Consider the following 16,685-nt stretch of genomic DNA (forward strand, 5'->3'; position numbering starts at 1 on the left):
GCAAAACAATTGCTCGGAACATGTTCTAAAATTGGTTTGCCTTCACCAGATTTCCATGTGTTTCTGCACGACATCTCAAATGAAAGTATGAGCAGTCACGTGGCAAGTGACAACATTTTGGCGTTATGGTAAATAAAAGCAGCCCTTTTTAATAATTACTCTAAATCCTGAGAAGACTTTGAGATAAAGAAAAAAAAATAAAACCAAGAAAACGAAACTCTCTATTTACTGTAAGCCTGGGAAAGACATTTCATAACACATCCTTTTACTGGCATAGTTAATCTTTAATCCTAACAAGATAATAGCAATTGTTAACTTCGAGCTCAAGGTTCCTCCAGGTTTTCATGCCTGTGTTTTGTGCATGTAATTGATGGTGCCCAGGAAAGGGGCAGAGCACATGCTTTGCATTTACAAATAGGTAACTGGGTGGCCTGCTACCAGATTTGCCCGTGCAGAAAAGGCAAGGCTAGTTAAAAGCACGTTGTTCCCCAGTCTCTGTGGGCAGTATTCCTGCAGACAAGGCTGGCTGACTGTTCCAGCCCTGAGAATGGCACTCAGAGAATACCAGCACAGTGTTTAAGATCTCTCACGTGCCTCTTGCCGCTGGAGTCCTCTCCTGTCTCTCCCTTTGCATTTTCCGCAGCCATTTACCTTCTCTCTGGAGTGAGAGCAGTGACATGCAGCAGCCTTTCCCCAGCAGCAGCAACTCAAGCCAGCAATGCTCCAGCAAGGCACGGTGATGAGATGCTGGAGGGGTGTTTATAGCAGGGGAGAAGGGTGGGTGGAAAGAAGTGATGCTTTCTGGAGTGAGGTTGACAGCAACATTGTCTGAGGCACAGCCTGTTGAACAGCAGATGTGCCCTTTCCACAGTGCAAATCCCTTTTTTCTCCATCTGCCCTGCTTGTTGGTGCATATTCCCTCCCCCAAACCTCCCTTCCATTTCAAAACATCCCATTCACTTCATGCAGTAGGCAAACCCTGACCTCCTGGGCTCCAGCCAGGCCTCAGGTGGGCAGCACTTATCTCAGGTTGGGGCTGCAGCCCTGCTCAGGGGAAGGCTGCTTTGGCTGCTTAGACTGCTTTCTGCAGGGCTGAGACACAGCAGGGCTGGGACACAGCAGGCCCAGGGTGCTGCCAGCAACTCCCTGGGCTTGTGCAAGCTGTGCCTGAGACCTTTGTTGTGTCCTCACCTGCAAGTACTGGTTTATTCCTGTCTCAGAGTTACCTTATCAGATGATGCCTAACCATGCTGAAATGAGTGGCAGTTTTGCTATGTAAATCATGATCTGCAGGCTTCCAGGAAGAACACTGACTTCCTTCACTTACAGCACTGACCCACACTTGCAGCCAACCCTCCTAGAGGGGGGAAAAGTGATACTTTGGTCAGGTTTTAGGCTTTTGTTTCAGGCCAAGGGAGGTAGTTTGAGTGTTACTGAACCTACATCCAAGCCTGTGTGTACTTCAGGAGATAATTAGGTCTTTGCCATTATGGTTTAAAGGTTCTCCCTAGTTTTCAGGATAAAAGTATTTGGTCTAAAACACATTAATCAAAAGCATCAGACACCTCTGACACAACTGGAAGCTGGAGGTGCTCAGGACTTCACCTTGATGAGCCACAGCTGCTCTCCCCAGCAGGGTGGCTTTGCTTTTCTGGGGTTGGGGTCAGGGCAGGGGTAGGAATTCCTGCTGCCCATGGCCAGGAATTAATGGAGGATCAGTGCCCAGAGTATGGAACAGAGGTCACTGTACTGACATTCTCTGCATCAGTCTGTGGACACCTCCACGAATAAATTTAGTATATCCTAGGGCAGTCCCAGCTGGGCATGAACAGTTTGAATTAATGAAATGCAGGTCTGCTAAAATGGTGGATCCAGAGCACTGCTGGAGTTAAAGCACCTTGCACTCCATCACTGATAGCCCAGCCCTGGCAAGCTTGTAGGAAAAGCATGTCCTGCAGGAGCTCTGCAAAACAGAACAGATGTGACCATAGATGTTAGCTGAAATCCAAGATTGGTTTCAGGTGCAGGACTTCCATGTCAACCTTGTAAGAGAAGGTAGTTAACATTCAGTCTCAAAAATTAACTTAAAATAACCATAATTGAGGCAATCACTTACAGTTTGCTTAGCATTTTATTTCCTTTCCTGCTGAAACTATCTGGTGTTCAAGTAAATTTCTGATCACAGGAGAATTTAGCCCTCAAAGTGCTTCTAATCAACCACTAAACACTTGCATCATTAAAAGTCACCCCAGCCATTTTGCAAGTTCTGTCAACTCGTTCTAGAGCAAGAGGGATGCGCTTGCTGCAACGTTCAAAGCCTGCAAACAACTGAAGTGTAGCTGGCAGTGCCATAAGCCAATTAAGATGAAAGCTGTGATACTCACTGGTAGGGTTTCATCACTTTAATATTAAACTATCTTTTTTTACTTAGGCATAGATCAAGAGGTGTTAATGCAGAATCCTTAAAAGAAGTCAAGTATTATCTTAAAATAACAGACCTGTTATTTGCACTTTCATGCTCAATTAATATCTCAGCTCTAAATATCCTAATTTTTTTTTCCTCAGAGCTGCAGACTTTAAAGTTGTTATAAAAAGTAAGGATGGCTGCGTACTGCAAGTTTACATTTGGGTGTATAGGACAGAAAGAGTTATTTCCTATGCATTCATACAAAATCATGCCTCATGTTCCTGAAAGGGACTGCAAGAATTCAGTACCTTTCTTTCATTATAGCCACAAATATTTTCCTGTGTTATTTGATAATTAGCTGAAATAATCTGTCACCAAATTCCACAACATGGATTTATCACATCATAGAGAATCTCTGAGATTTGAATGTGCTGTAAACCTCTGTGTCAGGCATTGCCTTCAGGAACTTTATTGAAGTCAGCCTTCATTAGGAGAAACACATACTGGAATGACATTAAAAAGAAGACATTATAAAGAAAATCACACTTGCATTGATGCTGTTGTATCCCTGTTTTGGGAGGACTTACCACGCTGTAATGCAATTGCATCACTGGAAAACCTATGTATAGATATGACCTAAAATGGGAATCTAATCCCCTGCCTTTCCTATCAGAAATACTGATACAGATTTTTAAGGCAAATGTTGCATTCTATGTGGAATACTTTCTGGCTTGTAAGCAAATGACTCATCATACACATTTCACACAGTAAGACATTAAAAAAAAAGACCAAGACCAAAAAATAGAGATAGGAAAAAGAATTGTTGGCTCCCTCTCTGGAGTTTGAAACACCAGACCCTGGGCCATGCTGGTTTTATATTTCAACTCAGATGGTACAAAAAGGCTCCATTTTCCTATTTTGATTACTAAAACACACTTTTGCCTGGTTCCCCCAGTGCGTGGCTCTGCTCTGGAGTTATTTTACTCCAGTCACAGTAGGGATGAGGTACTATTCTGGGTGGATGTTCTGGTGCATCTCTGGTTGCCAACGTGTACATTTCTACAAGTTTAGGGCGCCCCTGAAGGCAGCCTGTACCAACTTCATGTATTTTCTTCTAAACATTTTGTCTTCTGAAAGGATTGACCTGGTTGACAATCTGAAATTGAGCAGCACTCCCTTTCTGTACTCTGCACTCACTGGTGAGCTGTGTTCTCTCTGCAGCTGGCTCAAGTTGAACTTCCCCCCCCTGGCAGCAGTTACCATCAGCAAGTAAAGTAAACTCAGGTGCAAATCCTTAGCCCCCCTAAGCAGAGTCACTGCCTGCAGGCTTTTACCTTCATGAAGCCCAGAACTTGAACCATACCCTTTCCAGGTAGTGTTTTTTAACTGCTGTAGACTATAAGTGATTTGTACATCAAAAGATAATCCCTGAGACTGCAGTAAACAAGATTTTTATCCTTTCTGCACTAGTCCTTTGCATCCAAAATAAAGGGGAGAGTTTTGGCTTAACTTTTATTATTAGAGTGGTTTCATGCTCAAAATTTCAGAAGGTGCCATCTGAGAAAGACACTAATCAGTGCCTTTGCACTAATTAGTGCCCTCAGGGAGCCATTTGCATGCAGGAAGAAACAGAGGACAGCAGGGATTTCCTGATTTGTCCAAGTCCAGTCAGCTGGGATTGTGGGAAACCACATCAACATAAATTGACTAGGCTCAGCATATTACTAATCAATTCTGCCTGTCCCCCCTCAACATTATGGCCAGCTTGTACTACAAGCACAGAGGGGATCCTTGGTCTCACCCAACAGCCTGGGTCTGGTGGAGCAGGAAGGCGATGTACTCATTTAGTCAGCTTTTATTATTGCAACCCTTTCCTCCATTCCTTGCCAAACTCTCCACACTTTTAGGATGTATCTTTTGCTCTGACCTGTCTTGAACTTGAGCCTGGGTTTGCTGTACTGCGCTCCTGTCTGTGCTTAGCATTTTGGGAAGCATTTATCATGTTAAGAAGATTTTTAAGATTTTTTTTTTCCCAGTAAGTAGAAAATATTGCATCAGTCTGGTTTGGAGCCATTTTATATTTTGCTTCTCCCCAGCTGGCTGAATGCCCTTTCCCTTCCCCCTTCTCTTTTACGTGGCAGTGCACGGAAAGATGATTGATGGAGCGTCACCAGCACGTTGTCAAAGGCTGGAATAGATTAATGGGCAAGAAACACCAGCCTGTTCCCCTTCGTGTGTGATTGTTTGAAGGGAGGCTCATATTTTAACAGGAATTATATCCTGCTTCTCTGGATTCCCCCAATCAGGAATTGAAGGATGGGATTTCTATCTGAGATTGAAAGGTGGCAGCCACAAAGAGCCAGTTTATTACTTGGGACAACTGCCTGCCTCCCATCTGACCAACAGCATCTCCCTGAGGCCTGTCTCAGGCAGGTTGCTCTCCTCCTTAACAAGGTGGATTTTTGCCACCAGTTAACATTTACACCTCTAGTTCTTTCTCCTTGCAGACACAACTCATTATGGCACAGGCCACGTGGCCAGAGGAGCTCTGATCTGTAACCCCATTTTCACCTGAGGGACACTGCTCAGTGTGCCCATGCTGCAGGGAAGGGGCACATCTGACCCCAAGCAGCTCAGAACCTTTGAAAAAGCTTTTTTGGTGCTTGGCCTGGGCCACAAAGTCAGCCTTGATCTGTGCCTCAATTCCCCAGCTGCAAAACAAGGATAGCAATATGGTAATTTCCAAACATTGCACTTGCCATGGATTGTTTTCTAGCAGAAATGCGAGGAATGCAATTTATAAGAGAAATTAATCAAAGACTGGGCTGAATCCTGGCAGGGGAAAATAATCAAACCCAGAGTATGAATGTTTTCTGCATTTTCTTGAAGGTAGACATTGCCAGCATTTCGTAATCAGCTATTTCAGGCCTAACAGATATTTCAGCATTGTTATTTGTAGTCCCCAGTTGTGGCCTCCACTGAAAGGTTTGAATGTGGCAGGAATTACGTCTTTCACACCAGTCTATCTGTGTCTACCAGGCTACACCTGGCTGTCATAAACCCCTGCTCCAAGGGCTAGATGGAGCCCATTTTTCTGATTATCCAGGAAACAGCTGCTCTTCCCAGTTTATTCTCTCTGCAGTGGTTCTGATCTTGAGCCTGTGTCCAACCAGATAAAAGCTGCATTTAAGAGCCTCTTGAAGCAGGTGAATTTTCTTTTCATATGTAGCTGGAAAGCAGAGCTACTGTTAATATTCTTTTAGTAATTTTCCAAGCAAAATAATAAAGAAATCTCTACTTGTTGCCTGGCTGGTGAGAAGTGATTACCTGTGGTTTGCTGATCCAGTGCAACTCTCTGTCTGCTTTTCTGTCTTGTTGTGACCAAGGTCTGTTCTTCATGTCCGTATTTTCTTTGATAAAAGTTTGCAACAGATGATGTTTAGTTAGAAAAGATTGCTGAACATAACTATTCCTGTCCTGTGTGTTCTCAGGGTTCATCTCTGGAGTATCCTGAGATGTTTGAGGGTTTTTGGGGGAATGTGAGTTTGTTTCTGCTCTGGATGCAACCTCTGGGGAAACACATCCTCTGGATTTACATTTACAAAATTTTGCATTCTTTTAGTGAGTTTGATACCCTGCCTGAAATTTAAATCTGTTTGAGAGAACTGATACTTTATTTACCTGGCATTTCAGTTGTTTCCTGTTTGCTTTTGTGACAGTTTGCTGCATATTGGACATGATAATCATGACCTAAAAACAAGTTGCCCTTTGACAATTGTGACCTAAAAACAAATATAAGTTGCCCTTTTTTCTGCAGCCATTTCCTGGAGTCCAGAAGTCAGTATCTGTAAGGCAGGTTACATGGAAGATTTGTGATTGTCACCCCAGTCTATTCTTCCCAGATGGAACACTGGAAGGGAAAAGAAGCTTCATGTTACATGCCCCTGCTTGGTACAGGTGGAACTTGTACAATTTGCAAGTTGTGTGCAGTTTGAAGCTGGGCCAGGGTCTCTTTGAGTCATGATGTGGGCCACAAGCAGCCTCATCTTCTATGCTGACTGCAGCCTACATGTCTGGGAGAGCTTCTTGCTCTTTGGCAATTTGTATTCATTTGTTCTCCAAGAAAACAAGGCTTCAGGGAAGACTTTTACTAAGCACCTTATAGATGTTACTGTGCACCAACTCAACGTGCAGTTTATGTGTCTCCCCTTTCTCTTTCACTGGAAAAGGAATGGGCTGGATCTTTGGAGCTTGCTTTTCCTTACAAAAAGCCCAAAAAAAAAAAAAAAAGATTGCACAAGCATTAATGATTTGTTATTGTGTCTGGGAGCCACAGTGCTGCAGGACTTTGCTCTAATGGTGCTTTCACAAGAAAGAACTAATTTGACTAACTTTATTAATTCCAGTTTGTTTTAAGTTTGCTCATTAGTAATTTAACGCAAGATGCTTCAGCTGAAGAGGCCATGTCAGGACAAGGAAGAGCAGAGGGAAAGTGCCAGGAATCATTAGTGTTTATTAACCACTGCACTCATCAATCTTGACTAAGAGCACAGCCCATTCGTTCTGGACTGGTGGACTGAGATACAGAAATATCATTAACAGTGAAAATGCTTCTTTCCAGGTCAGTCTGTAATGGGCAGGCATCCAGACAACACCCCCACCCCATCCCCAAATGTTCCCAGCCGTTCAGCTGCTCTCCTCACAGTGCAGCCCAAACTGACAGCTCAGCAGCCTCTGGAAGGAGGAAGCCCTGCCCCTAGCCAGCCATAGGATCAATTAACAAATACAGCATTTTCGTCCCCCATAAGCATTACTGAAAGGCTAAGTGTTGTTATGAAGGGGTTTTTTAATTGCTTTTCAAATTATTAAATGAATAATACTTTTGTGCTTTGCTGGATCAGGTCTGGCACTTTGTGTTGGCAACATATTCTTCTCACTGAAAGTCTTAAAACATTAAAATGGAAAGGTTTTGGGTTTTTTTCTGTTTAGACAAAGCATTTAATAACCAATTTCAGCAACTGCAAGGCACTGAGCTGATGACTCAGAGCTCTGACCTGTGAGTCGGGGCTGAATGAATGCCTCCAAAAGGTTGGAGGAGGGAATAATACTACATTTGCCAGGTTTCTAATGAGAAATATGACCCCTGCCCAGTCCACTTGCAGTCATTAAGGATCACATTTCACTTTGAGATGAGTTTTCTTGCATCCTACCCAAATTGCAATTTGAGTAGTTACATTCTGCTCACTGAAATATCCCTGTGGTTTAATTGAAGAAGTTCTGTTTCCCTTCCCCTCTTAAAAGCTTTGTTGTCTAATGTTGTGGTGCTGTCATGATCTGTGCTGTCTGATCTGCAGAGCACACACACACAACCCCCAGGTGAAAGCCTCTGAAGCCTTTGACAGTAGGAGATAGAGTGAGGGGGAAAGTGGGATCTTGGGAAGGTGGTTCAGCATTGCATCCCCATTTGAGTCTCTTGCCACCCTTGTGAAGTGTGTGACAATGCTGTCACACTGCAGGGGCAGCATTTTGCATTTACTTTACTTTTACTTTACTTGCACAGGTGTAAGTTACTGCACAAGGCAGAGCATCAGGTGCCTGGTCCTGGACATCAGGTCTGTGACAATGGGACGTTGGGCTGAGCACTGAGATGGCACAGCCTGGAAACAAGCAATGACATTAAACACAGCAGGGATGTTCAGACACATTGTGTGTGTCAGGACGCTTTGTGGATGAGATTTAGGTGCTGCATGGGAAAAGGGTGTGTTGGATGACATTTGGTGATTGAGAGGATGGAAAGAGATTGCAGTTTAATTAAAATTCTAATCCCAAGTTTGACAATATTTCTTGCCAGGTCAGCAGCCTGTATGTTCTATTTCCTATTCTGTGAATTAAATGGGCTGACAGTTGTCATTTCTTTGGAAATGCCTGCAAATCCAGCTAAGAATTAGCAACCATCAATGGTTCAGAGCAGCCTGGAGCAGGGCCGTGTCACGCAGCAGTTTCCCAGCAGTGTCCCCTGCTGCCAGTGCCCCATGCTGCCGCAGCCTCACCGCTGTGTCCCTGTCCTGTGTGCAGGTAGTTGAGCAGTGCTGTCACCTGTCCCCAGCCATGAGGCTCCCCGTGCTCTGTGCCTTGGTGACACTGCTGAGCCTGTCCCCGTGCCGGGCCGTCAGCTTCCCCGAAGACGAGGACCCCATCAACGTCGTGGACTACCACTGTAAGTAATCTGCATAAAGTGCTGATAAGCACCAGGGAAAAAGTTCTAATGTTGATTTTTTTTTTTTTCCTTGCCCCCCACCATGGGAAATTAAAAAAAATCTGATTCCTTTCAAATTGAAATGTGTTTACTGGCTTTGTATCTTTAATAGAACACTTAATCATTTTCTTAAAAAAGCAATCAGAAATACAGCAATAATTTCAGGAAAAAGAACATTTGCTGACATTAGCCATCTTTTCCTCATTTATATTCAAGACATTACTCAAGGAATTTAGTTTAAACCCTTCTACACCTAGTATATACAGCTAATCAATGCCATATATTGATTCTTTAGCTCTATAATCCTGAGTGATGGTGTAGCCCATTTTTACTTGCAGATTCAAGGCAATATCCAGTATTTAGAGGACGCCCTTCAGGCAATGAATCTCAGCACAGACTGGACTTCCAACTAATGCTGAAAATTCGAGACACACTTTATATCACTGGCAGGTAATTTTCCTTCACTCAGTTCATTAGATTAAAATTCTTTTCTCTTCTGGTTTTGCATTTATGTGTAAAATTCATTTAGAAAAATGTGCAGAATATGATAAAAATTAGAATTGGGGCAGAATTTCCCAGAGAAATATACTATATCCATGGCCAGTGCATGAAAATTGGATTTGAAGGCTGCAGTTACTGTAGTTAAGCTTAAACCAATGATCAAATGCTCTTTTCCCTCTTTTATATTACTGCCCTGCCTGATAAAAACCTCTCCTGATCATTTTAAACTTGGACTGACACGTCAGGGCTGTAGGAAGTGAGGATAACACACTTACTTATTTACAGCCCGGGTTAGTCCTCAGCAGAATGGGCAGACCGGGATGGACAGCTGGACACTGCAGGTGCTATCTCAGGACCACAGCAATAAAAATCAAAGCCACCCCATGTTACACATGAACAACCTTCTTCCATTTACATTAAACACAGAATTCTGTTTCATAAAAGTTGCTGGTCTAACATAACATTCTGAAAATAGATTTGGCTTATCAAATAAAGAGGCACAGAATTAATGAATTTACTGCTGTCTTTTTACTCTGCAAACAGGGACCAGGTTTATACTGTAAACTTAAATGAAGTTCCGAAATCAGAAGTTATCCCAAGCAAGGTGAGTAGATGCCTGCTGGAAAGGGAGAGGTGTTTTCTTTCATTTTAATGGGTTGTTTTAACAATTTGCTGTGGCAAGGAATTCAAATGTTCCATTTCCTTTCAGAAATTAACGTGGAGATCAAAGCAGCAGGACAGAGAGAACTGTGCTATGAAAGGCAAACACAAAGTAAGTTTATCACATTATAGAAAAATGACACTAGTATTTATTATATACATGGAGTTTGTGATTAATACATCTTACTCTCTTTTCAGGATGAATGCCATAACTTCATTAAAGTCTTTGTTCCAAGAAATGATGAGATGGTGTTTGTCTGTGGAACAAATGCATTTAACCCTATGTGCAGATACTATCGGGTAAGAGTACTGAAGATGTCATTAATCTGTTACTGGTTTTGCTTGCACTGGTTATACCATAGCCAATATATCCAGTATGCCTGGAGAGTGCTTCAAGGTGAAATAAAAACAGACAGAAGCCAATGTGCTGAATTAAGTTTTGTGGAAAGACAATGTTTTGCTTTTGTGCCAGTGCACAAAATAGAAATGACACTATCACCCATTTATTTTTCTTCTCTAGTTGAATACATTAGAGTATGATGGGGAGGAAATTAGTGGTTTGGCAAGATGCCCATTTGATGCCAGACAAACCAATGTCGCCCTCTTTGCTGGTAAGAACTTTTACTTGTAATGAGTCTAAATGATTAATGACACCAAAGGAGACAGAGAGCTTTTAAAGCAAGCACAGGAAAGCTAAAGGTGTCATGGTGCCCCCGCTCTTAAATTTTTTAAAGGGCCTCCAAAGGATTAGAAGCTGACCTGTTAATAAATAGGTTACAGCAGTCTGGGGAAGTGTGACAGTAAAGAAATGGGGAAAAATACAGGCTAGTCAGAATTCTCTAGATTATTAAAGGCCTCTTAATACCATGTTTTCAACTTCCATTTTAGATGGAAAATTGTATTCGGCAACAGTAGCAGATTTCCTGGCAAGTGATGCTGTTATTTATCGCAGCATGGGGGATGGATCTGCCTTAAGAACAATAAAGTATGACTCCAAATGGATAAAAGGTAATTTGGGGAGTATTTTCCCATACACATGGCAAATGTCATTTCAGGAGCACAGAAGGTCAGGTTATTCACAGTCAGCCTGGTTTACACATATGCTACAATGTCAGCATGTATGAGGCTTTCAGAATATTAAAAAGCTGCATAATGCAAAAAAAAACAGACAAAATTTTTGTTAAATCCTTCAACAAATGAATTTGTACTAACTAAATGCCTTAGTTGTAATGCAATTTCTGTGGGGCCTTGTTACAGTACATTAGCCAATGCTAAAGACTTGAAGTTCATTTGAACTCCAGTGCACCTGTACATGGACATCCTGAAGTACCTGTAAGACTGGAGCTCACCTTGGCTGGTGTGGACCTGGGCAGGAGCTGCCAAGTCTCACAGTGTCACTGTCATGTGGCCATTGAGCAGTTCTTTGAAGTAACTTCTTGCTCTTTCTTGCAGAGCCACACTTCCTCCATGCCATAGAATATGGGAACTATGTTTATTTCTTCTTCCGAGAAATTGCTGTAGAGCACAACACTTTAGGCAAGGTCAGTATCAGCACCGTGAGCGTTGAGTCACAGCAGAAGGAGTTCATCCTAAAACAGCATCAGAAACAAGTACAGTTCATAATATGAAGGAGGAACTAGGACAAAGCTTGCACAGTTTTACCATGGTTATAATTTACAGGGAGGGGAGAAAAAGCAAACTAGAGCAGTGCATTCTTCAACCAAAAAGCTGTTTCTGTTCTCACTGTCAGTGAGCTCGCTACAGGTGTCTTTCAATGTGCTGTTGCCTCAGTGCTGCTGTTGCCTTAACTCTTGTGCCAAGTACTGGAAAAGCTGAGGGTGTTTTCATGCTTATTAAAGAAACAAAAGAAAACAACACAAAAGGAGAGCTTCAAAGAAGTTTCTCTAATGTCCCTGGATATTGAATAATTCAGTCATGCCAGTACAGAGTATAATACTCATGCCTCACCATGGAAGGATATTCTACAATAAATTATTAAATCCCTTACACATGGTTAATTAAAGTCTTTAAATCTCACTAACAATATGATTTTGAAGGTGAAAAGGGTGGGAGCAAACTGTGGAGATGCATTTGCTTGGTGATACATTAAGTGCCTGTGCACTACGAGCTGAACACCATTTGCTTTCATCATCTCTGTGCAGATAAATGGCAGCTTCCTGTTAACAACATTATCTTGGTGTTTTATTAAGAGTTCAGAAACAAGCACTGTTTCCCTAGCATCTCTCAAGCCTCTCTCCCTTTTTCCTTCTCTTTTCCTTTTACAGGCTGTGTATTCCCGTGTGGCACGCATCTGCAAAAATGACATGGGGGGCTCCCAAAGGGTCCTGGAGAAGCACTGGACATCCTTTCTGAAAGCTCGGCTCAACTGCTCAGTTCCTGGGGATTCATTCTTCTACTTTGATGTTCTGCAGTCTATCACAGACATCATAGAAATCAATGGAGTGCCCACTGTTGTGGGTGTATTCACCACACAGCTCAACAGGTAAGAGATGAGCAACCTTTCATCAAAGGCAGATCTCAGGTTCTCTCTTACACTGAGATTGGTGCCATTGTAATCTGAGTTCTTGAAACTATTTTTCAAATTTTACAGCATCCCTGGTTCAGCAGTGTGTGCTTTCAGCATGGATGACATTGAGAAAGTCTTCAAAGGAAGATTTAAAGAACAAAAAACTCCTGACTCTGTTTGGACAGCTGTACCTGAAGACAAAGTACCAAAGCCAAGGTAAAAGGTTCTTAACTCACAATGTCATAACATTGTCCCTGTAAAGAACTACCTTAAATCAGCTGCACTCTTGAGTGCCTTGCTGGGTAAAACCCAAAGCAGAGCTTGATGCTTCAGCCATAAGGATGCTCATTAACCGGCTGCCTTCTCTCATTAACTAAAATATCAAGAGGAAAACAATATTGTTCTCATTTCAGACCTGGCTGCTGTGCAAAACATGGCCTAGCAGAGGCTTACAAAACCTCCATTGATTTCCCAGACGAAACGCTCTCCTTCATCAAATCTCATCCATTGATGGACTCAGCTGTTCCCTCAGTCACTGAGGAGCCCTGGTTTACCAAAACACGTGTCAGGTATGACAGTTTAAAAGTAACACCTGTGAAAAGGAAAACAAGACAACTTGCTGATAATTATGTGCCTTCTGGTCTTGCTAGATACAGATTGACAGCAATTGCTGTAGACCACGCTGCTGGACCCTACCAGAACTACACTGTCATATTTGTTGGCTCCGAAGCAGGAGTAGTACTTAAAATCTTGGCAAAGACCAGGCCTTTTTCTTTGAATGACAGCATATTACTGGAAGAGATTGAAGCATATAATCATGCAAAGTAAGTATTACCAGAACATCTAAGCTCTTCATCTAGTCCTTGGAACCTAGCTAAAAAAGATTATGGTAAACTAGCTCATTATCACCAACATCACCACTTATTTGTCATTTCACTATGTTCCTCATGTTGAATAACCTGAAAGTATTTGGTCACTTGCCATTTTGCATGGGTTGAATGAACAATGTAATTCCTATCCAGTGACGTCAGTGACATGGTCTAATTCTCCCGCAAATACTTCTGAAACATCAGAAGTCTTTGGTGATGTTAAAAAGAAATGATCTGTGCTTAATCTGAGGGTTGCTCAAGAGTGGCTGATAGTGTATAACCAATATCTGATCATTTTAAAGTTGTTTATTTTTTGGCACACATTATTTTTGGGAGTGGAAGCATTCCGGTTAAACTCTACAGCCATCCAATACAGGACTTCTCTTCTGCTCTCTCATGATACTTATGCTGACTGAGAAACCAAAGAAAATGGATTTGGATTTTTTTTTCCTACATAGCTCTGCAAACTTCTCACCTAGATGTTAGCAGGAGGCAGAATCCAGCATTTGATAACTCAGAGGTTTGTTTAGCAATGTCTCAGCAAAGAGTCACAGGTTACATTTATGTATGTGAGAAGTTTCTGTTCAGTAGCTACACAGACAATAAATAAAATGTTTAGTGCACAAAGTACTACAGTCACTAAAGCAGTGGCCTGCTCTTGTTTTTGCTGACCAGGTGTAATGCAGAAAGTGAGGAGGACAGAAGAGTCATTTCCCTCCAGCTGGACAGAGACCACCATGCTCTGTTCGTGGCATTCTCCAGCTGCGTCGTTAGAATTCCCCTGAGTCGGTGTGAGCGTCACGGGTCATGTAAAAAGTATGGCTCCCTTCCTGATCCCCCCTAAAGCAAGGGCACCAACATTTCTTTGGAAGGAAGTTAAAAATGCATGATCTTTTGGGGTTTTTCTCTTGCAAGGGCGTGTATTGCTTCACGGGACCCGTACTGTGGCTGGTTAGACCATGAGGCATGTGGAAGAGTGACACCAGGCATGCTGTAAGTACTCCTTTCTAAGTTAGCCCAGCATCTCTAAATATGCTTTACACGAGCTCATGCCCTGTGCTCTTCCCTTGCACACAGTTACTAAATCTCTGGTTTTTTAAAGATTTTTTTTTCCCAGTGGACTGTATCTGTAAGAGAACTGAATGCTAAGTCTGGCCTAATTCTGGAACCACTGGGTGCAGACTTGCATTCAGTAGGAGTTTTAGATGTGTAGGAGGACCGGCAGACCTGTAGGAAGAGCAGTTGGAAGCAGGAAGGCAAGAAATTGCAGCATGCAAACCTGAGCAGCTCCAAGAGGACAGGACACAGTATCCCCTCCCAGACATGCTCGTGGTCAGGGCACAGGCAGTTGCAAATATGAAAGCACAGGATTCACAGTGGGAAGAGCAAGGTTATGCCTCTGCAGTGGAGCTGGGGTGTTATATATGCATACCAAAGGCATTTTGCACAAATCAAGTCTGTAATATATGGTGCACTAGCAGCTGTATCTGAAAAAGAGGCCTTTGTAGCAGGCCAGTGCAAACTTTAACTGGTATAATTGGATGGTTGTATCTAAACCCAAGAGCATGCCCAATGGAGAAGACATGATGTAGTTGTTAAAAAATGGGATTGTTTTACTTCTCTTTCCTGGCATAAGCACACAGAGATAGTTTTAAAGCCAGACTATCCTGTACATTTTGTACAATCCTTTGGGCCATACACTGGCTGTTGTGTATGTTTCCATCTGCTGCTATCAGGAAAAAAAAAATCTCCATTTGTATCCTTACTAATACTGTTAATTGCAGGTTCTCTTTGTTTGTTTCATACAACCACAGCACTGGAGGATACGTCCAAGATGTCGAATACGGCAACACGGCGCAGCTTGGGGACTGCCATGGTAAGGGACAGTCACTGCTGCTCCTTTGGAATGTCTCACCATAGTCTGTGGCCACACCTCACTGTGGATGTTAAATTTCTGATGAGCTTTTCAGTAACATGATGAACACATCACCTGGTGTTACTGTGAATGTTCACAAAGCTGAGCTTTTTAGTCCTGGGTGGCAGAGTTTTTCTCTTTCCTTCACCAGTTTACAGCTATTTGGGGTCTACAGCAAAGTATTGAAGAATTTATTTTTTGTAACCAGTGATATTTTAGTTTTTATTTTCCATTACTCAGGTTTGAGATCTTTTGCTTTCTTTTTGTTACTTTTTACTGATTACTTGTTCCTTTAATTCTTTTAGAAATTTTGCCTACTACAGCTACACCAGATTACAAAATATTTGGCGACCCAACATCTGGTTAGTTTTTTTTAATTTTTTTGAATTAATGACCTTTACTTTCCTTCAGTTCAGCATTTTCAGCCCTTTTTTCCTTCCTTTTGCACAGTTGGCAATCCTCCATTTTTGTGCTTTTACTCATGTTCCCACTGATGGTAAAGATAGTCAGACTCTTCTCACTCAGCACTTCACCCTGTGTAGCCGCATGTTAACAGCTCATTATTTATTGAGACATCTTTTATTAAAGAGCCTGATTAACATAGATGACATCTTCACTGCACGAAGTCCACTAAGCTTTACTCTTGATCCCCAGCCATGTGTTTGTGAATGCCCCTCTTGGTCATCTCTAGTAGATGAATGGCAGAACTTCATCATCTTCCCCCTTACCTCTCCTTTTCTCTTTTCCTTCCTTCCCAGCAAGCTTTTTGCACAAATACACATTTTCTAAAATGTGTATTTCTTTATTTTTGAAATGCTTTAAGTAGTTTGTGCTAGTGGAAAAAAATTTAACATCACAAACTGTGTAGCTGAATGAGAAATTGTGTAGACAAAAGTGGCTTCAAAAAAATGTTGTGCATTGTTGTCAGATGGACTTTTGCATCCTTTTCTCCTCCAGTGATTTTTCTAATAAGGTGTTCACCACCAGCCCTGGTGTTCAGGGACACCCAGTGCTCCTCTGTTGAACTCAAGAGCAGAACCTGTGTTGACTTCAACAGGAGCAAGACTCAGGCCTTACTTTCCAGTCTTTGCTTTTGGAACGTGGGCCTTTGCTTTCAAACCAAGGGCACATTTCTGACTGACAAATAGGACAATAATCTATTTGTATGTTAAATTTGTAAGAGTGCCACAAGAACATTATTGGTGGTTTGATTTCTGACATTTTCACTTCTGTAACTTGACAAGAAGTAATGTTTGAGATAAATATTTTCCAGATCTATTTACCCACAATGCAAGTTAGAGGCTCACTTAAGGAAAAAAAAACAAAACAAAACTGTCACACAGAAATGCTGCCTGGCTTTATGAGTGCTTATCAACTGAATTTTCAAAGTGGTATTTTATGACACAGATACAATTGAACCTTATTTTTCAGTCCTGAATGAGTGTGCTTTTGAAGTACATTTCTCAAGTCTGATCTCAAGCCATAGACTTTCCTGCCTAAACCTACTGGGACAGTGAACACAAAATACTCAAGGGTGCAAATGAGACTGG

General features: G+C 42.1%; 1 protein-coding gene across 7 annotated transcripts in view; it reads left to right on the forward strand.

Annotated features, from left to right (window-relative positions):
• SEMA6D (semaphorin 6D) overlaps nt 1-16,685 on the forward strand; it is a 245,611-nt gene that overhangs the window by 222,378 nt on the left and 6,548 nt on the right. For 3 of the 7 annotated variants that reach the window (XM_058033410.1, XM_058033411.1, XM_058033412.1), the window contains 16 exons: nt 8,483-8,624; nt 9,002-9,113; nt 9,708-9,768; nt 9,874-9,936; nt 10,023-10,124; nt 10,345-10,435; nt 10,713-10,832; nt 11,277-11,365; nt 12,110-12,327; nt 12,436-12,567; nt 12,765-12,920; nt 13,002-13,175; nt 13,896-14,036; nt 14,136-14,213; nt 15,005-15,096; nt 15,441-15,497. In XM_058033410.1, the coding sequence (XP_057889393.1) occupies nt 8,516-8,624; nt 9,002-9,113; nt 9,708-9,768; nt 9,874-9,936; nt 10,023-10,124; nt 10,345-10,435; nt 10,713-10,832; nt 11,277-11,365; nt 12,110-12,327; nt 12,436-12,567; nt 12,765-12,920; nt 13,002-13,175; nt 13,896-14,036; nt 14,136-14,213; nt 15,005-15,096; nt 15,441-15,497 (1,795 nt within the window). In that variant the 5' untranslated portion in view covers nt 8,483-8,515. The remainder of the gene's footprint in view (nt 1-8,482; nt 8,625-9,001; nt 9,114-9,707; nt 9,769-9,873; nt 9,937-10,022; nt 10,125-10,344; nt 10,436-10,712; nt 10,833-11,276; nt 11,366-12,109; nt 12,328-12,435; nt 12,568-12,764; nt 12,921-13,001; nt 13,176-13,895; nt 14,037-14,135; nt 14,214-15,004; nt 15,097-15,440; nt 15,498-16,685) is intronic. The other 4 variants (XM_058033414.1, XM_058033413.1, XM_058033416.1 and 1 more) reach the window with 4 other exon arrangements.

Source organism: Melospiza georgiana, chromosome 13, assembly GCF_028018845.1.
Source record: "Melospiza georgiana isolate bMelGeo1 chromosome 13, bMelGeo1.pri, whole genome shotgun sequence".
In the NCBI taxonomy this organism is placed as follows: domain Eukaryota; kingdom Metazoa; phylum Chordata; class Aves; order Passeriformes; family Passerellidae; genus Melospiza; species Melospiza georgiana.